The following is a 24,850-nucleotide window of genomic DNA, read 5'->3' as shown; positions in this document are numbered from 1 at the left end:
TGTTCAGCACACAGTCAGTTTATTAGGCAAGCATAGATTGTGAAATTAAATATTTCTTGTTGGGTCACTGTTTAGCATCTAGCTAAGCATACTGTTAGCCTGCTAGCTTCAATTCTATCAGTTATATTGAATGTAAAATTAAAATAAATAAGCTAGCACTATAATGGTGATAGTCTGATATGCTGGGTGTTTCAGAGAAAAGCGCGGCACTGTGTTGAGTGAACACATGAGTAGCTCGTGATTTCAGGATCTCAGAATGGCTCTGCTGACAATAAGTGCAGCAAACTCCGTCTCTGCTTGCGCTGTGAGGTTCAGCATGCATTGTTTAGGATCATTTTATTTACATTCACATTTACATATTTTCCAAGATCTTTGTGGACAGAAGTTTACAGAATTTCACCAAAAATGCTCAAAGGGATAATTCACCTAAATATTGCAAATTCTGTCATTAATTACTCACCCTCATGTCGTTCCAAGCCTGTAAGACCTTTGTTCGTCTTTGGAACACAAAGATATTTTTGATGAAATCTGAGAGCTTTCTGACCCTCCATATAGACAGCAAGGGACCAACCACATTCAAGGCCCACAAAGGGAGTAAAGACATCGTTAAAATATCAATGTGACATCAGTGGTTCAACTGTAATTTTATGAAGCTACGAGAATATTTTTGGTTGCACAAAAAACTAATATAACAACTTCATTAATTTTTCTCCTCTGCATCACCCTGGTGCCATTTTGGAGAGTATCACATACGTAAACAACATGCACAACATATGTACTGTACATGGATACCTCTTTTACGTTGTTTACGCTTTGATCTGAACGTAAAAAACGTAGCGGTGTGCATACGTTGCATGTTTAAAAACAATGTTGGTAGGGTTTTTTGGAATCAGCTGCAACTGGACACTGAATTTTATTTATGTTTTATTGTTTTACTGTGTTATCGTTTGTCTTGCTTGCTTTATGTTTTAACCCTTTGATTTTGTTCAGCACTTTGGTCAGCTTTCCTGAGAAAAATGTGCTATACTGTATAAATAAAATTGACTTACTAACTAACTAACATATGATACAATTTGTCAATTATGCACAATGCCTGCATGCTATTGGTCAAACTTTTGACCAAAAGTCAACTACAGGAAAAACAGGGACTATGGTCACTCTAAAAGAGCGAACCCAATAAACATTAAAATCAAAAAATATTTTTTGTTTTTAAAACATTTATCTGTTTACTTGCATATTATATGACCACTAAGCAGCATCAGACAATGTAAATGTGTCATTTAACTATGGGAATAATAACTTGAAATTGTAATTTCTTGTAAATATTTGACATCAAAAGTGTTCAGCTAACAATAATAATGTTTGGCTACCTCTGCCCAGGTCCTAGTGTGGACACGTTTGTGATGGGGACCCGATTGTACACCAACACTGACTGCTGCTTTATGCATGGTTTTTTTTTTTTTTTTGTTAACTCCGGAGGCTCCCCCTAGGGGTGGACGTCTGGTATTACAGCACTGGGACGTTGTAGGAGTGGGTCTTTTGGCATCATAACAGAACAGGACAACATCCAGAGAGATCACTGTGGCATCAGGACAAGGATCTGAATAAAAGGAAGTTGTCACTAATAATGCAAGGAGGGCTTATGGCTATTTTCAGCCTGGGAGTCATGTTTATTTTTAACTTGTTTTAAAAAAAAAAAAGGAAAAAAAGCCCAGACTAACCCAGTTTTTTTTTTTGCAGCTGTCTGACGCAAAGCCACGGCGGAAAAGGTGAACAATCTCTTAATGTGTGCAGAGTCTAGACGGATGTAACAAATAACACAGAATCCTAGTTTAGAAACAAATCTTTGTGAAGGGTACAATCACAGAGGATGAGGGATGCGGTGTGACCTATTTTTGGAAGTCACTAGCTGTGGTATGATGCATTCAGGGCACTGAATACATGTATGTATAATGAAGTAAACCACAAGTGAAACTACACGCCACGTTTAAACATCTGAAGCACAAAAAGAAACGGGCGAGCATGGTAGAAAAAAAAGTGTTGTTTTCCCACTGTAACAAAACACAGTTTCACAATACCAGACAAACACCGCCATCAAGTGTTGCTAAATACCATCATTAAGAGATTTTCCCACTGATTGTAAACCATGACATTGTACTTGAGCACATTTAAACTGATTTGTGCAAACTAGTGTGTGTAACTAACAAGAGGTCGACACAAAACAGTCTCTAATCAGATCTGCAGCAGAAGTAGGAATATGATTTTAACAGCAGGTTTAAAAAAGAAACTATACTGTTACTGAGACCATAACTACACACAAGTCTTTGCACCCATGTTGAATAGATACTTATACATGTCCTACCTGAGATGGTTAAGATACATGTGGAAATACTAATTCAATCACAGATGGATCCTCTGCAGTGAATGGGTGCCGTCAGAATGATAGTCCAAACAGCTGATTAAAACATTAAGTAATCCACACCACTCCAGTCCAGTCCACTTGTTAGTGAAAAGTTGCATGTTTATAATATACAAATTCATCATTAAGATGTTTTCAACTTTAAACCATTGCTTCCAGCTGGAATACTCTATCCATAATATCACTTTCTCCAGTGAAAAAGTCATCTTATCTGAATCAGGAGAGAAATATGCACATTTCAAGCAGTATTTACAAGTGCAAACAGTCCAAAACAGTTGTAAACAAAAATGTTAGTGAATTTCTAATGTTAAAAGATCATGGGAAATTTAAATTTTTCACTGTAGGAAGCATTATTATTGATCAAGAACTGCTAATTTTTCAGCAAATTAGACCCCCCCCCCTCTTAAATATTAAAATAAACCAGAAAATAATATTTGTATTTAGTAAATGCATAGCCTTCTATGAATGAATGTATGAAGTTATGGGTTGCCTTTAAAAAACAAGAAAAAGAAAAAAAGAATGTTAAACAGAATTAGTATTGTTCTTGTGTGTGTTTTTAAGGTATAGATTTACTATCTCACATCTTCTGTCAGGTGCATGTGTCTCAATCACATTTCTTCTCTATCGCTCCGAATGATCATATCTTAAAACATAGAAAGAAAGAAATATTCTACCCCCAAATAAAAATAGTTATCATTTGTTATGCATCATGTCATTCCAAAACCTTATGACTATTGCTTTTTTACTGGTTATGCTTTCTCATTAAATGAAAGTGAAAGTAGGATATATGTAGCTCCGCTGAGCTCCAAAATTACCATAAAGGTCATCATTAAGGTATTTCGTAAAATTTGTGTGCTATATTTCAAGCCTTTTAAAGCTATGATTGCATTTACAATTGAATCGCTAAATTATATAATTAAATAAAATGATTTAAAATGACCACGCAACATTAAAAGTTCAGTCGTGCGAACTAAGTCAGATTTGCTAAGATGTTCAGTGGACATTTGTAAAAAAAAAAAAAAAAAAAAAAAAGGCACGTGTACATCTGGGACACTGTGTACGAAGTCTTTCTGACACCACACGGCTAACATCGCCATCTGCTTGATCTTTTTTGTATTAAAACCAAAAAATGCAACATTTGAAATCGGCCTGAATCTTTGAGATGATTTTCAATTTCAGGTAAGAAAAACTGCCTACTTTTTGATTTTTAGTAGAACTAATATTTAAAATTATTATTATTATTATTAAATTCTTCTTCTTCTTTTTTTTTGCATTGAAACAACGAACTGCACCATTGAAGGAAATCTGCAGTGAGGTACATTCATGATTGATGATCAATTGTTAACAGAAAAAAAAAAAACTGTTTCTTTGCAATTTCAAGTTTATTTCCTAATACTCTCATTCTCAAACGTCTTTCAGCCAATCAGCTGGAAAAGAATCTGGTTGTCATTGCAACAAACTTGCTCTTTCTGCCGCCCTCTGTTGGTATTGCTCATGTTATGACGTCACAGAACAGATAGAACTGACCAGAGAAAACATACAGAAACAAACCCAAAACTCAGTTTGCTGAAAAATGCAGGTTTAGTCCACTCCTAATGTCTTGTATCACGGAAACATTATGAGGGAAATCCACACCTTACCAATAAGTCGAGATATTCTGAAAATGCACTTTAATTTTTAACGTTAGAAACTGTTGTATGTTGCAGACTTAATTAAACCAGCAATTATGATTTAGAAATGTCTGTAGGTTGTACACTTAATATTATTTAAAATTAATTTATTTATTTAAACTGCTACATTTGGATGAACGTGTAGGCTGGAAATCAACCTGAATCCATGAGATAATTTTCAGTTTCAGGTAAGAAAACGACCTATTTTGAGGTTGTTAACAGAACTCATAATTAACACAGTTGTTCATTTTATTTGTTTTGAAACCACAAACTGCACCATTGGAGCAAACCATCCAGAATTACTCTTGGGATGATTTTCAGTTTAAAGGTAGGAAGAAATATCTATTTTAGGTTGTTAATAGAACACTAATTAACTTTATTGTTCTTTTTATTTGCATTGAAACAATCCAACAAACTGCACCATTTGAATGAAGGTGGAAACCAGCCTGAATCTTTGAGATTATTTTATATTTCAGGTAAGAAAAACAACCTATTTTTTGGTTGTTGACAGAACTTATAATTAACACCATTGCTCTTGTTTCGTATTGAACAACAAACATTCAACATTGGAAGAAAACCGGCTGAATATTTTTGGGGATGATTTTCATTTTTAAGGTAGTAAGAAGAACCAATTTTGAGTACTAATTAACACTATTTTTTATTTTTGTATTGAAACGACAAACTGAATAATTGGAGGAAATCAGCCTGGATGGAATGAAGTAAAGTGACATAAGGCCAAGTCTGGTGAACCCCAAATTCAGAATTTATCCCTCTGCATTTAACGAAGAAAAAAAAATAGGTTGTTATGTCATAATTACAAAATATTGGATTTAGCTTGTTATAAAATAGTATTCTTTAATTTAGCACAGAGTGAATGTTGACAAAATTATCCACAAATTATTTCACTCAAAAACACAGACCAGTCAGAAACACAAAACTTGTGCTTATCGAAAAAAAAGAAAAGAAAAAAAAAAGATGATTCCAAGATTAGGTGGTAATATAGCATGAGACATCAAGAAATTTACATTTCATAAATAAAGGTTGCGCGACCAAACAATAAATTTATTTTGTTTTATTGCTAAATGACATGCCTCATGTGCTTGCAAAGTGATTTTTTTTTTTTTACAAACCCATACAAACCCATCCAAGCTTAAAGAGTGAAATTCGAGCACTTTCCCATCAATTTCAAGTGCTAAGTGATTTTCAAGGGTGGGGAAACTGTTATAATAAATATAACATTTATAAACTTAAAAAAGGTCAGAAAAACAGCTCAAAAGTAAACTAGAAAGGGAAATTATTGTATGAAAGGGAAACAACTGCAAATAATGTTTTGTAATGTTCCCACTGCTTCAGCAGCAAAATAAAATAAAATGAAATGAAATAAAAATCACAATTGCATTTCCATTACAATCCAAAAAGGAAAAAAATCAAGAAAAATATGTCAGTCACTTTCTCAGCAGCTTAACTAGTTTTCTGTAATGTAATTCCAGTGTAGTAGAAGAGTATAGTTTACTTAAAATATACATATAGGTAACTAAACCAATTTTTTTTTTTTTACTTGAAATTAATAGAAACTTAAATAAAATATAATATAAAAAATGTATCATTTGATCACCTGCAGAACTTTGCACTTTAATTTTTTATGATTGGCTCTCACACTAAGGGGCCGTTTACAAGACAATGTTGTCAGCCAAAAACACGAAACTCTTTGTTCATTTACAAGACAACAGCGTCTTGGTGACTGAATACACATATTTTTGAAAACGGGTTTCAAAGTGCAAGTTCTTGAAATGCCACCGTTATCGTTTCCTTGTGAACACTTAATATGGGAATCTTTGAAAACAGTGACGTCATGCACATGCGTAGTAAGTGTCGATTTTAAAGGCAAGCGCGAACAAACATACACAGTAATGGCGGAGTACATGGTATTGATGTTGCTAATCAAGAGTTTACTAACACTTCTTCAGCAAAGTGTGGATTTACTTCAATATTACAACCAACAGCGGCCACGCATTATATAATAGTCACTTCCCTACAGGTACTGTTTACTAACAAGTTAACAGCGCCACCTAATGGCCTGGCATAATTAATACAGCGTTTATGGACGTTTTTGCAGATATGTGTAAACACGAATCATTTTAAAAAAATGTTACGTTTTAAAAGGGAAAAGCTTTTCAGTTAAACACTCACATAAGATATAATCCTGTAGTATTTTATTAGTGTTAAACACAAAATAAACAATGACAAGACTAATATCAAGCTTTACCAGTATATTAAATAAAAACTGAAAATTCAGTGTGGGGTATGCTTCATAACAGTAATAATAATTCATTCATTACATTCTGTACAGATCCAATTAAAAACACAGAAATGTTCAGTGTAGTCTAGTTCCATTTCTAGAAGAATCCCTTTTTGTTCTGAGTCTAAAGAATTGGCTCATCTCCTCATTAGCACCATGATCAGTATATTTAGTTTCACTGGCCCAGGATCAGCGCATTAAGGCAATCAAAGACACAGGATAATATTTATAATAATAAGAGCCTGATTATGTCTCTGTGGTAATATGGCTTTAAAGAATAGAGGCTAATGTTTAAAGCACAATTATATGAAGACTATTCTTGTAATCAAGTGCTAGTAACAAGAGCAGGGATGTGAACTGTGGTGGGTGCAAAAGAAGGGTGAAGGTCCAGCTCATTGGTCCCCTGTACTTGAGTACTGTTAGGCTTTGGATCCTCGTCTTCATCATTTTTCTGCTCTCCAAACAGGAGCTCTGGCTCTTCAGTGAGCCGTGTATCTTTATCTCTCTCTTCCTTTTGTGAAAACAACAACAACAGAAACATATGACAATTCTGATTCGTAGATATTGTGATTATACTAATATAAAGGACTGCTGTATCTCCCACTTTGACCGGCTGTACTCATCTGCGGCATACTGGTATTTAGCTGAGGTGATGCCATTCACTCACCGAGGTAGTCGAAAGCTATAAGATGGGACAGGCAGCATTTGACATAGTTATGAGATTTTGAATGTGAATATTTATATGTTGCATTATAAAGGCTGAGAAATAAGCTCTTAAACATTTTTGCTTTAATAATTGATGTTTGTTTATGTATTCATCCATACAGTTTTTTTTAAGTCTGTCTTTTTAAGGTGCTTAGTGAAGCTCTAGAGGATTTCAAATGATTAAAGAAAATATCTGTTTAAATGAAAATGCTGTTTTGCATATTTGAATAAAACATCAAAACCAACATGTCATAATCGTTTAACATCATCCACAATGGCCCGAGGAGGATTTAACTGCTAATTGCACAGACACAAACAAAAATACATAAGAAAAAAATCCCCAGGCACTTTTATACACATTTCTGTTATTATGCCTGTGCACAGATATGATTTCTTAACAGTTTTCTCCAAAACGAAAAGCTAAGATTGTTGTTGATTTAAAGCTGGGAATTAAATATTGTGGATAGGTGATAAAAAAAAAATACAATTGAATTGTTTTTGTGTAGTATAATGTTTTTGTATAGTGATATAAATGTACTAAATTAAAAAATCAAACAATACACACACACACACACACACACACACACACACACATTGTCAAAAGTGTCTAATGAACAGATTTCCATGAATGCAAATTTTAACATTTAAGCATACAATGATATTGTGAAGAACTGTGGGCTTCTAACTCGATGGCAACAGTTTGGACGGGACACTAACAACACAATGCCTCTATGTACAAAATAAATGATTGATTCAGTCAGTGTGGCAGGTTCGAAAAAAAAATGCAAATGTTTGCACAATTTAAAACTGACACTCAAATGTACTTGGAAACATTCTAAAAATCTAAAAGTAATATATATATAAATTTTTTTTACCCTGGTATGTTTGGTTATTCAAATTTTTCTACAATATGCTTGGTCAGAAATAATGATTTGTGATTTAACTTCTTGTGCAACAAATCTGTAACAAAATATATCAGAAAGAAGGCCAATGTGATAGATATTGTGTTTAACGTGCAAACAAAATACTTCAGCATTTATAGTACACTTTTAATCTGGAGCATTTTTCAAAATATTTATATTTAAATATTTATTCGGTTTTGAATCAGACTTACCAGATATAGTGGATGTAGCTGCTCTCCACATCTGAAACCAGACATATGGGCCCCAAGCCAGCTTGGACTAAAAGTAGAGAGAGAGAGGAATAAAAAAAGATATTCAAGTCTTATTCTGATATTTTCATTGTATAGAAAACAAACCTACATAACAGGTTTGGAATGACATTATGGGTAAATGATGACAGAATGGCTGAACCGAAGGATCCTTCTTTGCATTTGTTCAAACACGCATACTGTGTCTATGGAGGACAGAAGGTCTTTCTTTGCGTTCTGTGTTTGGTCTTCCTCCTCCTCATCTGTGCTGTATTATTCCATGGTCTCCCCACTGGAGAAATGAATAATGCGGCGTGGGGTCTTCTCTTTTCTGTCCAGATCACCAAGCTCCACACACTGATAGTCCTAATGTTTTCCAGAGCTCTGTCCACAGGCACGCGGCAGATATTTTACACATAAGTTGGTTATGCACAATATGACTGACTTTTCAACTGGAACAATGAAAGAAAACTGGCCTAGCGCCCTTGAGCAAGGCACTGAACCCCCAATTGTTTCCTGGGTGGTGCAGCATAGATGTGTGTGTTCACTGCTGTGTGTGTGCACTTTGGATGGGTTAAATGCAGAGCATCAATTCTGAGTATGGGTCATACTTGGCTGAATGTCGCGTCACTTTATTTTCATTCCACATAATCAAGACCATTGTGATATGAATTGAGAACATTTGAAATGATCGCCAAAACACAACAGTATGATCTTCTTTCAATTTAGTACTTTTAACAATCAGTTCAAGAGCGGACAATGCAAGATTCATTTTCCAAATCACCTTTGTTGCTGAAATAATTACAGTAATACAGGCAATAACTGTCATGTTATAAAATACACTTACATAAACTTGCATCTCTCACATTGCTTACTTCTGGGAACCAGTTTGTCCTCAGAATATGGTTACAGTAAGTAGGTGTACACATATGCACACACACAGGTTTTTCTATTATTATGGTGACATAGGAGTGATGGCTTTTACACTCTCGCCCAACACTAACGCCACTCCTAAATACCCTTACGAAAATAATTGTTTTTCTCATTTGGACTCAAAAAAGGACATCTTTGTGGGGACATTTTATGCCCATATAATAGGGTTCACAAACACACACACCCTTACAAAATAGTGGTTATCATCTTAGATAAATCACTTTGTGTAAAAAATAATTAATTGCATTTAGTTATCCCTTAAATTGCAATCACGTTCTATAGAAACTATATATCTATTGAATCTATATCTATAGATGAACCAAATTATTTGCTGATTAAGCATTAAGATGGGTTCGATTCAATAGTAGACAAATGTATTGAATTGAATGAGAAGTCTTGCAAATGAAAAGTTTGATAATAATAGCTTTATAAAAAGCAGTAAGTGTGAATAAAACCTTTATATAGATGAAGTGTGGAAATTTTTAATTTGACATTGATTACATTAATCTCATTTAAGTATATTTTTTAACATACAATGAATAAGGTAGTATATATAGTCCATAGGGACATTGAGTTATTTTATGTAACTTGTGCAAGTAACTGCTTTAGGTTGAATAACAACATTTGAGGGGAAACTGTGTAGCAGAGACGGACAGTTTTTGAGAGTAACCAGGCATCTACGGTGAGATGTGTTTGTGTTATGATGTGATGTGCACTGAGCAACATGATTGGCTCAAAGGTCCTAGTCTGTCCTTCAATGTATCTTTTTACATACTATAAAAAGTGGGCTGTGGTCTGTGTGTTATCTCTTTGCACACAGACTCGGAAGCTCGGAAGATCATTCTCTGCAGAGAATTAAAGCAATACAAAGACAAAACTCTGTTTGGTTTTTCATTCTCAGTCTTCACAAATTGTTACTGAATTAGAATTTCCACAACAAGTGCAAATGAAAATATGCTGAAATGTTTGACAGAAAAAGCACTCATAATGATTTGTTGTGATATTAATACTTAAGAATTTAGAAAATTACTAATTGCTTGGGAAAATTGTGCCAAAGCAATAATAATAATAAAAATCTTTAATATAGTAACTTTTGTTGGAACAGTTCTACGGTAGCTTTAATCTGACCGTTTAGGTTTATATGTAAATATGTAACAAATAGTAGCCTATATTAAAAACCAAGACGTTTAGTATAGCCAGGGTTTCTGCAGGTTTCACAAAGTCAAATTTAAGACTTTTTAAGACCTTTTTAAGACCATTATGAATGAAATTTAAGACCTATATCACGACATAAAAAAAACATACAAAGGAAACGCAGTCTCAAAATTACTTGCAAACTAAATTAATTTATTCAAACTGAACATAGTACTGAAGAAAGCTTAGATGCATTGTTGAACTACAGAAAAAAAAAAAAAAAACATCTTGACGTGAGTTTGCGGAAGCGTGAGTGTGCACTACATTGATCTCAGCTCTTCTCCCTTGGCCAGAATCTCATCATCAATGTTCTTGAGCTCAGTTGATTTTTCCTTGCTTGCCCTCCTCAGAGCATTTGACTTTGTTATTAGCTGAGCCATCTGACTACCAGCCTTGCCCTCAGCCTCCTCTGCAAATTTGTCTGCATCTCTGAAAAGACTTCCAGCAACTGTTTGCATAGTGCTCCTCCTTTTTTTGAGTTCCTCCAAGTAATTCTCTGCTACCTTTCTCTTTTGGCCTTGTACAAGGGACTCTTTCTTCTTTCTCTCTGTCTCCAGGTAAAGACGGTACCTGGTCCTGGCTGATGCTACCGAACTCAAGAGTTCTTTTGTCAGGGGGACTTTGGCAACACCCCCGTGTCGAGTGACATAGTCGCATACCAGCCTATGTGCTACTAAAGTGTCCTCTTGCATGTTGCAGGTTTCAATCTCTTTATTGACAGAAAAGCCTCTCTCAACAGTGGCCTGTCCATGAGACAAAATCAGAAGCTTCTGGCAAAAAGCAAAAAGCTCCGGGTAGTTTTCAAGGAAACAGCTCAAGAAGATGTCAAGCCTCTTTTGCATCGGTGTAAAGGTGAAAAACTCCTCACTTCTGCACTCAACAGACAGGAAGGCTTCAAATTGTTGGAGAATGACATCCCCTGAAACAAAAAAGTGAAAACAATATATTGATAAATCATTGCAATACATCATTACAATATATCAACAATCTGTAACGGTTATAATGAGCAGAATCACTACTGTAGATTTGTTTATAATGGTAGACAATGTCAAAGCCTATTTCAAAACCAAGTCTGCCTGTGCACACAGAACAGGTGCTTAACCGTGAATATGACAAAAGTAACAGATCCGCACTCAAAAATGTAATCCTGACTAGAAAAAAAAAAAGTGCACACAACAAAAGATAAGTCTACTTAAAAGGATAACCAAAACAGGTCTGGTCGTAACACAGATTGTGTTAACAGCAGTATTCAAATATTCAAAATATTTCTCAGTGCTGACCTCTTACTTTTGTTAAAAGCCTCTTCTACAACTATTCCTACCAGCAGAAACACCTCCTTTTAGTTGTTTGTCCTGCAGAAATGTCTGAACAAGACATTTCATCTGCCTCTTCCTCTTTCTGAACATGACAGAGGGGTCCAGACATGCCAACTGCCTAACTGTTGCATATCTGAGAGGGCTCTTCTCCTGCATTTTCCTTACGATGTTTGAAAGTCCCTGTATGCAGTCTCTTCTAAACTCAAGGACTCTGAGCTCAACCATTTTCCTGCTCTGGACGTGAGAATAAAGTAGTCAATACTTCGCACAGTAAAATTATATTTGCTGCTGCTGAACATCATTTATAAAAAGATGTTTCCAAATTACCACACTACCTTGAGGACTGACTCAGCACCCAAGCCGATGTCAATGTCCTTTTGTTGGATCCAGTTCTTCTTGTCAGCTACATCCAGCTTGGTTAGCTGCAGTGTGGTGATGTCCTGGAGGACCTCTCTTTTAATAAAGCGTCTAAGTAGAGACTGCCAAAAGATAATCTCAAAAGTAAATGGAAGTACCTTGTATCCACATTTAAAAAAAATATAAAGTCATATAAGTCACATCATAACTACAATTAATACAAGTTTAAGAAATTACTTATTCTTCATTGACAGTGTACACATCAATTAGGCCTAATCAGTAGTGGCAATAGTTATTTGCTGATAATGTACGTATAAATCACTACCTTGATCAACTCAGCCAGGTCATTGCTGAGGAAAGGCATCACTGGCTCATCTGTTTGATACCTCTTCAAAAAGGGACTGAAAAGCCTGGCAACAGTCAAGGAGAAGTGTAACTTGGCAATGATGAGAGTATCATCCATAGCTTCCTGCACGGTATCAAAAGATGCTGTCCCAGGGTTTGGGAGTTGTTTTCTTCTCACTGCATCCATATACTGTGTAAGTGATGGCCAAACTTCAAGAGCCCTCTCTATCACAGGCTGGTTTTCAAGCCACCGATGACCACAGAAAGATAAAGGGAAGACGGCTGACTTGGTAATAGCAGTGTAGTCTTCTCTCCTTGCTGGCACATTATGGAATAATGTGTGGATGGCTCTCAGCAGTTTCTCTACTTGCCACATGGAAAAGCCACTTTTGACAGCATTGTGTAACGTGTGGAGTCCACAGCTCCCCACAGCAACAAGTTGAGAACCTCCATACCTTTCTGCGTGTTCTTGTTGGAAGAGTTCAAAAAATTTAAAATTCACATTGGGCCCATCCATTGAAATAGACACCAGTCTCCTTAGGTCAAGGGGGTCCACACACTCCTGAGGAAAAAACAAACAAACTTAATTTCAATTCATATTTATTCATTTAGACAGAGATATTCTGTTATTTCTGGTGTTGTTTAAAATTAACCAAGAAATGAGTAGAGATGCATTATACCGTGAAAGCTGGCACCCCTTCCTTTTCTATTAATTGTGTATATATTCTATGTTCATAAATTTTTACTATGCCCCATGGAACCATGTATCTAGGCCTATATTATGTATCCTACAACACAGTTGTCCTTTCTAAATAATACTCATCTATCCGGTCCTCGGAAGATAGGTCATTGTCATTCCTTTAATCCATAGATCAACTCAATGTTTCTTCCTTCCTACTGTCATTGCTGTTATAACATTACACGTTTAATTGAATTATTTCTTGCAAAATAGCCACCTATCACAGTTACAGCTAAGGGAGATAGACACCATACTGTTCAACAGGAAGAAGAAACTATATGAAATTAACCTGTTATATATCTATATTTTTCTGAATGGGAGCGGCTGATGGTCACAATTCATATTAAAGGTATCGACTCATTTTTTCATTTCATAACTCCTGACACAAATTAAAGGGATACTCCACTTTAAAGTTAAAATTCTGTCATCATATACTCACCCGCATGTTGTTTCAAACCTGTATGAATTTCTTTCTTCTGCTGAACATAAAGGAATATATTTAGAAAAATATCAGTAACCAGACAGTTTCTGGTCTCATTGACTTCCATAGTATATATTTTTTTCTACTATGGAAACCAATGAGACCAGAAACTGTCTGGTTACTGATATTCTTCTAAATATCTTCCTTTGTGTTCAGAAGAAAGAAATTCATACAGGTTTGAAACAACATGAGGGTGAGTATATGATGACAGAATTTTAACTTTAAAGTGGAGTATCCCTTTAATAAATAAGTTTCTCAGAACACAATAGTGGTCAAGGTATAATATTCAATCTGATAGTAACTTTGAACTAAATAAAAAAAAAAAACGCTTCGGTGCGATGGCGCACTGGCAAATGTTAAAAGGTTAAGAAAAAATGGGTAACAAAACAATCCACTTAATACAAAAGAAAATATCACTCTAATCACCCTTTTGCTAATGAAAAAATATATATAAACAAAGTTGTAACAGTAAAAATGTTTGCTAAAATAAAACATTTACTTACTTTCACATGTTTCATTAAGTCCTTGGCTGTTGCATGCCCCATGAACTGGGATCCCAGGTATCTTGACTGCACCTGCCCGCCTTCCCAAAAACGTATGTGCACGTCCAGCTGTTTCGTTTTGGTGGTGCGATTCAGACTTTCGTCGAACATCAGCACGAACGGTCCCGTGATTTTGGAAATTAGTTCTCTTTTTATAAAATCCGCTATTCCAAAGCGCGTAATGTATGACGTTTTATCTTTCCCGCACCTGAAGGATTTAGCGATCTCAGAGTCCGGAAACATCGTTTGAAACAATTCCCCGATTTCCTCATTCGCACTGTAGGACTGGTGTCTAGTCACCGTGTGGAGAACCCAGAGCACCTCCGCTTTTAGTGTTGGCTCTGATCCAAAAGCGACACGGAGGTCGATTGCGGGAGTTGCGGAGCTACTGTGTGGGCCTCGCCTAGGCAGTGTAGAAGTATTGCTGGAGCCATCAGATACTAAGAACTGGCTGATGGCTGTCGTTTGCTGGAGACCTTTCACAGCAGTTAGATGTTTATAACTTTTTGCATGAGACTCCAGCGCCCGTACACCCAACGTTCCCAATTTAATTGCTTTCTTGCATAAGATGCAGTAGGCTTCAAATACATTGTTTGCAACTGACTTTAACCAAGCACTAAATTCAGGTTTTTCAAGCCAAGTATCGCTAAACTTGCACTTCCCCATAGCTGAATAAAATGCGTTTTACATCTGTCTGTGGTATCCAAGAGACTCGCGCCAATAACATGAAAGCTCAAAGCTGATTGGTGGTTGCATATTGGTCTTTTTTGTAGTCGAAATACAGCCAATTATATTTGGACTAGCGAAATAAGGAACTACAACACCACGGATTAAATAAAAAAAAAAACATTCCAAAGCGCTGCGGGAGCGTTTCAATGAGATTTACATGGACGTAGGAAAATTAAGACCTGTTTAAAATGATTTAAGACCTAGAACACAATACTTCAGCAAATTTAAGACTTTTTAAGGCCTTAAATTGTGATTTTGAAATTTTAGACTTTTTTAGACCCCGCGGAAACCCTGATAGCGTTATTATGTTAGAGATGACCATTGTTTAGTTCCCGGCACAATGTGAATGCTTAAATTAAATTAATGACAACAACGACAACAAAAAGATAAAAGTACAATAAAACTTTGCAAACCTTCAATATAATTTAGTGGGTTTTAAAATAAATGCATATATCAGTTATTCAGACGTGTAATTTTAGGCATGGTTTAAATCAGTCAAATATATAATTTACCTTGTCAGAGTCCATTTCATGTGACAGTTATACTGACGTTGGCTAGATAAAGGGGTATTTCTGCCATCGCTCCAGTTCCCCAGCATCAACGCGAAGTCCAGGAGACATTTGTTCATATCAAAGCACACAACACACAGCAGCAGCTTCCAGACGGAGACAACGGGGAATTACTGTATTTGTGCCACCTAACGTTAATGGATAAACGGGGTAATTAATTTCTGATTAACAACTATTTGCTTTATTTCTACCGTCTGTATCAAGGCCATGATTCTACAGAATGCAACGATTTGTTTATTTAATTTTTTTTTTGCTATTCTATTAATAATTTTCAAGGATACACCAATAACAATTACACTTTTATTGTGATTTTTTTATAAAAATAAATAGTAGATGTGTAAAATAATACAATAATATACCATGATTCTCTTCTTGTTCATGTTGTTGCAAACAGTAGTTATAAGACAAAGTGTATTTGTTGTAATGCGTGTTTAATTATATGCAATACAAAATAAAGAATCCATAAAAAATTTGAATAAAATATATCAATTTCAGTACAGCTTTAAATAAAACTCAATATTTAAGCATCACAACTAAAGCACTCAACATATTTAAACTATATTAACACTCTGGCAGAAAGTGACCAAACACTCAGCAGGAGGCAGTTCCAGCTTTATCACTTTTGAATCTAAAATAATTCTATATCTATATCTATATTTATATATATAAACAAGCAATTTGCAGACAAAAATGCAATGCTACATTATATACTAATGACAAAAATAATCCAGTCTCTAGGAAGCACGATGCCATCTTTAAATGCAATTTGTCAGTAGTAGTAAAAAAAAAAAAAAGTGCAGGTAACACGGTCATTAACATAAAAAAAAAATTAAAATCATTGTCAAATTATTTAAAAAAGGTCAAGAATAATGATTTCAGAATACAGTTTCCAACTCTTGGTGCTGAAGAGAGAGAGAAAAAACACAAACATATTCATATTTTTTGTTGGATTCATATGGCACATAAGCGCTATTAGGACATATAAAACTTATAGTTATTACTTATAGTAACCTATAGTTTATGCACCGCAGCTGACTGTCCATGACTTTGCACTCTATTAGAAGGTGTTTGAACACAACATTAGGATAATCATTGAAATATCCTTTATAACCAGTCTCAGGATAAAGGCCTTTGTGATTCCACTTGAAACACTTACCACTGCTGCTCAGGACCATCAAAGATGTCAGGATGGTGTCCTCCATCACACCATCAGGTCTGATACTATCACAGCAAATCAAAGCCCAGTTTTATTTTAATGTAATTTTGCTGATTCCTTTCCACTACATTTCAGATGTTGCTTAATATTACATAAATCTAAAATGTACCAAACACCGCTTCAGTCAGCAAGCTGGATCCAAGACTCTTGGTTGATCTGGTGCTCAGTTTGTTGGCCTTGTTTTCATTATAGTGGTGAATGATGTTCCTCATTTGAAACAGATGTGTTGACGGCAAAGACATGTCCAAAAAGTAGTCGTTCTTCTTCATTTGAGCGAACAGTTGCTCAGAAATCTGACTACTGACTCTGTCAGCCAGCTGAGGCACGAGGGTGAGCTTCCTCAGAACATCTCCGTCTGTGCTGTCTTCAAGAGAACGGTCACAAAGCACATAATGGTCAGCTGAACCTGTCACTGGGTGTCCGTGAGGATCTGTCCCTCTGTTTTTTTCATCCAGCCAAGGCAGAGACACTTTCAGCTGTCCACATCTGGCCAGTTCTATGTTAGCTTGAGTGGGTTCCACCAGGCATCCTTCAAATGGAGAGATGGGTAACTTTTCTGGTGCCCTTAGATTGGTGTGTTTTGCAAGAGCCTGTGCAAAGTCATAAATTATGACGTTAGGCATATGATGCCACGATAACAGCAAATCAGCAAAATCTTGAGGGCTCTCAGCTTGAAGATTGCATTTTAGGCTGTAAACAATTCCACAGGGGCACATAATGACTCCCCAGCCTCCTAAAAGAAGACAGTTAAACAGTTAAATGACAAACTGAAAAAGGAAATATCTACTTATATTTAAATCTAAATCTTGTATTAAAATACTTTTGAAATATTTTAAAATACATTAAAGCTTGGAGTATGATTTTCTTTAAAATATTTTATTCTTAAAATGCATTAAACTGATGAAAAGTGATAAAACATTGTATAAGGTTACAATAGATTTCTATTTTGTACTATTAATAAAAGAATCCTGTTTTTTTTTTTACGTTTTTCACAAAAATATTACTGTTTTTAACATTAATAAGAAGAAATGTTTCTTAAGAACCTATTCAGCTTTGCAGTCACAGGAATAAATTACATTTTAAAAGAGGTTTTTTTTTTTGTAATATTTCACAATATTAGTTTTACTGCATTTATAATAAAATGAATACAGCTTGTGAGAGTGAAAATAAGAGACTTTGAAAACCAAAACAAAAAAAATCTTTCTGAGCCAAATTAATTCCACACAGCACATGTTTACAGGAGTAGAGTTAAACTCACCAGCAGAACTCCAGATTTTTGAATAGATCTTGTCATATGTTTGCTTGGATTTCAATTCACTGCACAATCTAAGAAGGAGATCGCTGCGAGATCCAGTGGAGTCCACGTCACATTCAGTGCATAAAGTTCTAATCACGTCATCCTATCAAAGCCAATGTTAGTTCACAAATGTTCATTAAAATGCAATTCAAATGCATTGAAAGTGTTGTTCTACTAATAAAGCAAACCTTCTGTTTGAAAAGTTCTTCTCTGAGTCTGTCCTCCGTAACTGTCCTTTTTAAAATCTCTGATGAAGTGTGGACTTTCTCAAACTCTGTGTTTAGCACAGTGTCCGAGTTACATGTGTCTTTGCCAATCCAAGGAGCCCAGAAGTGATAACTTGGTGGTACTGCAAATGGATTGTGTTTGCCATCTAAAACAGCAAAAAAAAAAAAAAAACAATCAGAGGATGCATTCTTTCCAAAAGTTTACTATATAGTGTAATATCCATGTACTCGCAACAAATCCTCGACAGGTCATTTCTTTGGACAGTGACTCCCAGAACTCTTCCAGACTGACCTCCCCTTTGAAATTCTCTGGAGGCTTTTCAATGTCATTTGCTGAAAACATAGCATGAGTATTTTACTATGAAAAGAACAACATACTTTAACAGTATTAAAAGATTAAACTGGCAAATGAAGAGCATTACAATTTTTATACCTGATAAAGGAGAAGCAGTCTGTTTGTGTACACCCATGAGCACCACCGGAGGATGATCGCCACAGGTGGGGCATGAATACTTGTATTCGTGATCTGTGAGGGCTTCAAACTGCAAATAAGCATCCAGCATTGTGTCCGGAGGTGGAAACTCCACTCCTGTCATTAGTTGTAAAAACTCAACTGCTCTGCTCACTGAAGTATGGACCTAGAGAAAATATTGGTTGATAGTGATTACCCACCCAAAAAAGTTTCAAGATTTAACATTTAAAAATAGCTTTTGACAACTCAACGTTCATATATTCATAAGTAAAGGAATACTCTATTTTTAAAAACTAAGAAATATACTCTTTGTATACCTTGTGAAAAAGAAGTACACTTTAACATACTTTTGAAAAAAGTACTGAAGTGTGTGAGGAGACTGTAATATTTTCAGATAATTGATTGCATGTTATTTACATATGTCTTTGTAATAGGGTTAAAGAGGTCATATGATGCGATTTCAAGTTTTTCTTTCTCTTTGTGGAGTGTTACTAGCTGTTCATGAATAGATAAGATGCCTAAAGTTGCAAAGACTAAAGTCTCAAACCCAAAGAGATTTTCAAATAATCAAAGCTAAGAGTCAACCACGGCCTCCTAAAACACCTCGTTTAAACACATCCCCACATGTCTACGATGTGGGAAGATTTGCATAACACCGCCCAAATGTTCACGCAAAGAAAGAAGGTCGTAACTTTTATTTTACTGATGCTGCCGATGTTGCGATACGCTACACAACGTGTAGAAAAACAGTATAAGTTCATTATAATCAGTAATTATATCCCCACTGGACGCAACAAATGCCTCATTTGTTATTGGTTATTTTTTGGGTTTTATTGCTTTTGTCTCATCGCGCCAGGAGACGGCATCATACTATGTTAAGGGGCGTAACATTTCCGTCACACACTTGAGTCATTCGGCCAATCACAATGCACTGGATAGCTGGCCAACCAGAGAACACCTCGCTTTTCAGAACGATGAGCTTTTGTAAAAATCTATGCGTTTCAGAAGGCGGGCATAGAGGAGAAACAATAATGTACATTATGTGGAAAATGTGCTTTTTGAACCTTAAACCACATAAACACATTGCATTACACCAAACAATGTTCTTTTTAGCATGGTCATATAACCCCTTTACAGTGTAGTGCCAAATAGTAAACTAAACTAATTAAATATGCATGTCATGAATCTAAACACATTTTCTAATTACATATTTTTAATGATAATTACAATTAAGTACTTTTAAAATATGGAACCTTTAAATGTATACAAAAAAAAAAAAAAGTTTCATGCCACTGACCCTCATATAATCAAGCTGAAGATTACCTGCAGAAGGTTTCTCAATGTTAAACATAAGGGGATGTCGAGGATGATGTGATCATTGAAGTTGTGGAGACGATCTTTCCACTCTTGATAACGATAAAACATCCCACACTGCGGGCACTGCTTATAGTAGGTGGCGACATCTATCAATTAAAACAAGTATACATCACAAAACAGTTGAATAGCACAAAAGCACACGAACAATATACTCTACCTTTAATAATGCACCAATTGGTCAGGATTTTGGCGTTCTGTGTAATTAGCATAGGATCACTGAGAAGCACATCCCCTGGACAATCCTGACAGACGGTTTCATTTGGACAGAGGTTTTGTGGGTAATCTTTGTGTGGCGATGGCACCTGCATATCTTCAGGAAGAACGGCAGGTATCTTCTTGTTCTTTAGAATGTAATTCACCATATACTTCAATCCCAGACCTTTCGGTGGATAAACATGATGGTTGTCTGTAATGTCCTCTTCTTCGGAATGTGGCTGATCCAGCGATCCCTCAGTTCTGAAAAGCTCTCGCTGCGTTTGAAACAGATGCCATTTGGCGACATATTTGTGCAGACATGAACGTCGCAGTTTGGTACAAGGACAGAGCCAAGAGTCTATTATTGTGTTATATACAACCATAACACGACCTAAACGACTATAAGACGACACATTGGGTTCAAAAACTGAAATGAACTTTTTTGCTGATGAGATCCCAATCGAGGTGTGAACAGAAAGCGGTACGTAGCTACTATTAGCAAGCTGTTGCAGAGCGAGGCATTCTTTTTTCTTTTTCTCGCTGAACCATTTCCCTCTCACCATTTCGGTTAAAACGTCTTCCTCCAGCGAGACGTGTTCAACCAAAGACTTGCAAAAGCTCGCTGCACTGATATGCATGCACTGGTATGATGTGATGCCGCTCCTCTGCGCAATATCTATGTTCATCTGGCACTCGTTCGATTCACAGAGGGCTCTTTTGTTTTCTCCCAGAGTCTGGTATTGGACGTGAAGTGGGATGCCGTGGCCTTTTACGACTTTGAGAACTGCATATATCCCATTTGTCTCATCTATACATTGGCTTGTCAGCTGAAATGTCTCACTGATGTCCAATGTCGACTGATCTGCATGTTTGCGCTCCATATGTTTTGGTAGGTTGTTTTTATTGATGAGTATATTGCATGATGGGCATCTTTTTTTAATAACAGGCCACACGCGAGACTTTCCTGCTGCTGTGGAGGTTGATGGCGTGTCTGTGATTGTCAGAGAGGTATTATGTGTACTGGTGTTTGGCGGAGTGTATGGCATTGAAGGAACAGACTCAGCTGTATTGATGACTGATGGTGTTTCTATAACTGTCGGAGACGTCACTGGCGTATTTGTTCTTGCCAACGCTTTTGTGGCGGATTCTGATTTCGGATTATGTTTACAGACCTGTAAATGGTTTTTAAAATCGGATCTTCTAAGAATTGTTGTTGGACAGTACATACAGTGGTAATGGAGTGATGCTCTACAGCCCAGTCCACATCTGTGGATAATGAAATCTTCAAAAACAAAGAAAAACATGCATATTAATAAAATATATTAATGCCACACATAATAATAATATATTAAACGCATGTGTAAAGAAAATGATTATACCTCCATGGACAACTGCTTTGTTACAATGTCTTTTCAGGTGTAGTTTGACTTTGTCCACTCTGCAGGGTTTAAATATACTGGAAATGCAAAAGGGACAATGAAATCTGTTGCAGCATTTTGTGCATCTCTCCAATTGGGGAAATTTTTGATGTTTCTGAATGGTAATATGTCTCTGCAAAGGAAAAAAAAAACAGAGTTACGATGACACAACTAGGTTTTCTAATCAGGCACTGAATAGAGCACCCATTAAAAAGTTCACTCAGAAATGAAAATTAATCCCAATAATGTTTGTATTTCTCTTGAATGGTTAACACGAATGATGATATTGTTAATGTAGGTAATGGTGAAGGTAACCAATACTTCCATGCTTCAAGGTAAAGAGATTGAATCAAGCTTTTTAAATCACTTTTTTTAAGAGACACAAATTCTTTATATTTCATTTAGGTTTTATTTACATTTAAACATTAATCAGTGCACATATATAGAGCAAAAGCACAGAATATGTAAGATGCTCAAACATGTTGACGTTCATGTTAGAATTTATATGCACTTATCAATGTTTATATGTAAAGGAATGGGCTTTAAATGGAAAAACAGAAATCCTTAAAGTTTAAAGACAAATTTTATTTTAATCTGTGTTTTAAAGATAAATTATTATTTATTTTTTTTGGAATGGCATAAGGGTGAGTAACTTTGCGCGCGAACACATACACACAGAGAGAGAGAGAGAGAGAGAGAGACGCATGCGTATGCATTGCAAGAGATGCAGGAGGTGCTAAGAAACTTTGAAAAACACATTTAAAACAGGACCAGCAACGAAGCCAGTTTAATATAACATTACTCAAGACGGATTCATTTCCGTGATTCCGCGCTGGTTGCGTAACGTTACAGATCAACACACAACCGCGTTCTCCATGCCACCTTTTCCAGCAAACCCGTTTGTGAACCGAAAGTGCTGGTAATCATCGATAATGTTAAAATGAATAAAACATCACTAAGGCACCAACTTACCGTCGTCCCTGCCATAATTCCGTGCTATTTAGACTTTGTCCGAGAGCGCCGGCCTCGTCCCGCTGTCCTGAAATTGCTGCAAAATGGCTGCAGTGTTTCGTCGCTTCCGGCGTCTTCATGCTCACAGGCGTCTGGCTGCTTAGCAACCACATCCGAAGCCAACAACACAAGTAGGACAAAACACCGTCGACATGTCTCCGCTTCTGCTTTAAAGCGTTTAACGGCGAAAATGCTTAAAAAGTCTTTGCAGACTCTTTCATTAGTTAACAAACATTTGAATTCGTATTTGACCTCAAAATATAGTAACTTTAGCTAGGCTGCTACTGAGAAAAAAACTAAAACATATTTTGACATCTTCCCCATGTGTGAAATAAAATATCCGTAAATTATCACTTTGTTTATTCTACATTGTACTACATTAGAATTTTAGCATGTGCAGTTACATGGTGTTTGTTTCAAAAGTCAACTAAGACTGCTTTCCCTTGGCCTCATGGTTATTTAAATTAATTTATTTCTTTCCCCCCTGGAGGAGAAGACCATGCGTCGGTCAGCTGCCAAATCACGGCGCACTGATTCTGTCCCAGGTAATGCTGCTTCGGTCCAGCCGGTTGAGACCGTGGACATCGTCCCGGGACGCCTTACAGAGTCCAGCTGGAGCAGCATGCTCTCCCAGGAGGAGGGCGAGGAGGTGGTGGTGGATATCATAGCAGAACTGATGGAAGACGTGATGGATAGATGCTATCAGGAGTATCTACAAAGACAGGTGAGGAGAAAATTCACAAAATGATAATATGTCTATTTATACTTGCTATATAAAAGTACAAGTTTAGGATACGCATTTAGGAAGGGTTATGCCAAAGTCCTTTTAGGCAAGTTGTGCCACTCGACCGCCATCTTGGAAACGCCACCGGGCAGCTATTTCAGACTAACAAGACCAGGCTCCCATCTAAACGAACGGGCTTAGAGTCAGAACTGCACTTCCACTGGTCACTCTGGTTATGCCCAGTGTTGAGTAATCGAGACTCTACTTGGCCTTGAACTCGGTCTCGAGACCGTATTTTAATGGTCTCGGTCTTGTCATGGACTCGTGCGCATTTTGACTCTGTATTGACTCGGACTCGAACATATTAGCAATCGGACTTATTCCCGACTCCACTTGAGTCACAATAAAAATATTTCATGATTATTACTGTATGTTAATATTTCTTTAAACTGATATATGATTGTAGGGCCCTACGATTTCCGTGATGCAGAAAACGCGGACGGAATCACGAAATCCAGTCATAAAAAACGGAATTTACAATTTGATGTGGAATGTCACAGAATGTGTCCAATTTTGAATGAATTAATCAAAAGTAGTTAATTCCACTTACATCAAATAATGATATGGACTAGTACCTGAAAATATTATGCCGGAAAAGTCTATTTAAAGTCCAACTGCAATCAAAATTAACCATATTTACTTTGTTTGCCTAAATTGGTCGTTTTGTGGTGAACAATTCATCCATGTAAATCAATCCACACAAAAAATTTTTTGGCTTTGTAATCTTTAATCAAAATCTGAAAATGCCCCTCCCCTCTGCATTGGAGGACCTTCCCGATGAAGTAGGTTTGACGGTTTGACAGTGTCTGCTTAGCATCTGTAACCACGCCCCTCCAACTGACAGTAGACGGGCTGCCTGTGTGTTTGCGAGCACTGACAGCACGTGAAAGGAGGGATGGCAAGGAGGTGCATTTTTGTTTGTGGCACTCACAAAACACTTTTCCCATTCCCTAAAATTCCCTTGTTACGCTCTAGATGGCTTGAATTTTTACAGTTCGAGGAAGGAGGGATAACAGACAGGTCACGCATGTGCTCGAAGCATTTCACGCGCGAATGCTTAAAAAATATACAACAGAATTTCTGAGGGGAAAATTTTTTTGATAAGGCTATTTTAAGAAAAAAAATTGAATAAATTAAGTTGTTTTTATGCATTTAAATAATTAGACATGCCCTTAGAGCCCTAAACCTAATTTTTGTTAAACTTTTAATAAATTGTTGTGAAAATGAATTTGTTATGATTTTAATTAATTAGACATGCTTTTTTTCAATACAATGAAATTTAACCATTAGAGAAAAATGTAAACAGAAAAAAAATGTACTCCAGAAAAATTTTAACGGAATTTGGAAAAAATAAAATGGAATTAGGGAAAAAATAAAATGGATTTCATAGGGCCCTATGATTGAA

The 24,850-nt window shown here is 36.2% G+C and overlaps 1 protein-coding gene and 1 pseudogene across 3 annotated transcripts; both read right to left on the bottom strand.

Annotated features, from left to right (window-relative positions):
• Nucleotides 1–6,702: 6,702 nt before the first annotated feature.
• Nucleotides 6,703–15,527, bottom strand: LOC113037846 (protein FAM177A1-like; annotated as a pseudogene).
• Nucleotides 15,528–16,282: 755 nt separating this feature from the next.
• LOC113121094 (uncharacterized) lies at nucleotides 16,283–22,740 on the bottom strand. 3 transcript variants are annotated; one of them, XM_026291333.1, is made up of 11 exons: nucleotides 22,623–22,740; nucleotides 21,612–21,783; nucleotides 20,195–21,514; nucleotides 19,984–20,123; nucleotides 18,622–18,826; nucleotides 18,417–18,521; nucleotides 18,150–18,334; nucleotides 17,923–18,064; nucleotides 16,774–17,397; nucleotides 16,605–16,669; nucleotides 16,283–16,350 (listed from the first exon to the last, which is right to left on the bottom strand). In XM_026291333.1, exons 1-10 carry the CDS (start codon nucleotides 22,635–22,637, stop codon nucleotides 16,650–16,652), a joined length of 2,928 nt encoding a protein of 975 aa, XP_026147118.1. In that variant the 5' UTR covers nucleotides 22,638–22,740; the 3' UTR covers nucleotides 16,283–16,350; nucleotides 16,605–16,649. The 3 variants fall into 3 exon arrangements, with proteins under 3 accessions (XP_026147118.1, XP_026147117.1, XP_026147119.1); XM_026291332.1 differs by lacking the exon at nucleotides 16,283–16,350 and having other exon boundaries at nucleotides 16,507–16,669; XM_026291334.1 differs by lacking the exon at nucleotides 16,283–16,350 and having other exon boundaries at nucleotides 16,507–16,669; nucleotides 16,774–17,394.
• Nucleotides 22,741–24,850: the final 2,110 nt, after the last annotated feature.

The sequence above is a fragment of the Carassius auratus genome, chromosome 20, assembly GCF_003368295.1.
Source record: "Carassius auratus strain Wakin chromosome 20, ASM336829v1, whole genome shotgun sequence".
Taxonomy (NCBI): Eukaryota; Metazoa; Chordata; class Actinopteri; order Cypriniformes; family Cyprinidae; genus Carassius; species Carassius auratus.
This window is presented reverse-complemented; position numbering and strand designations above follow the sequence as displayed.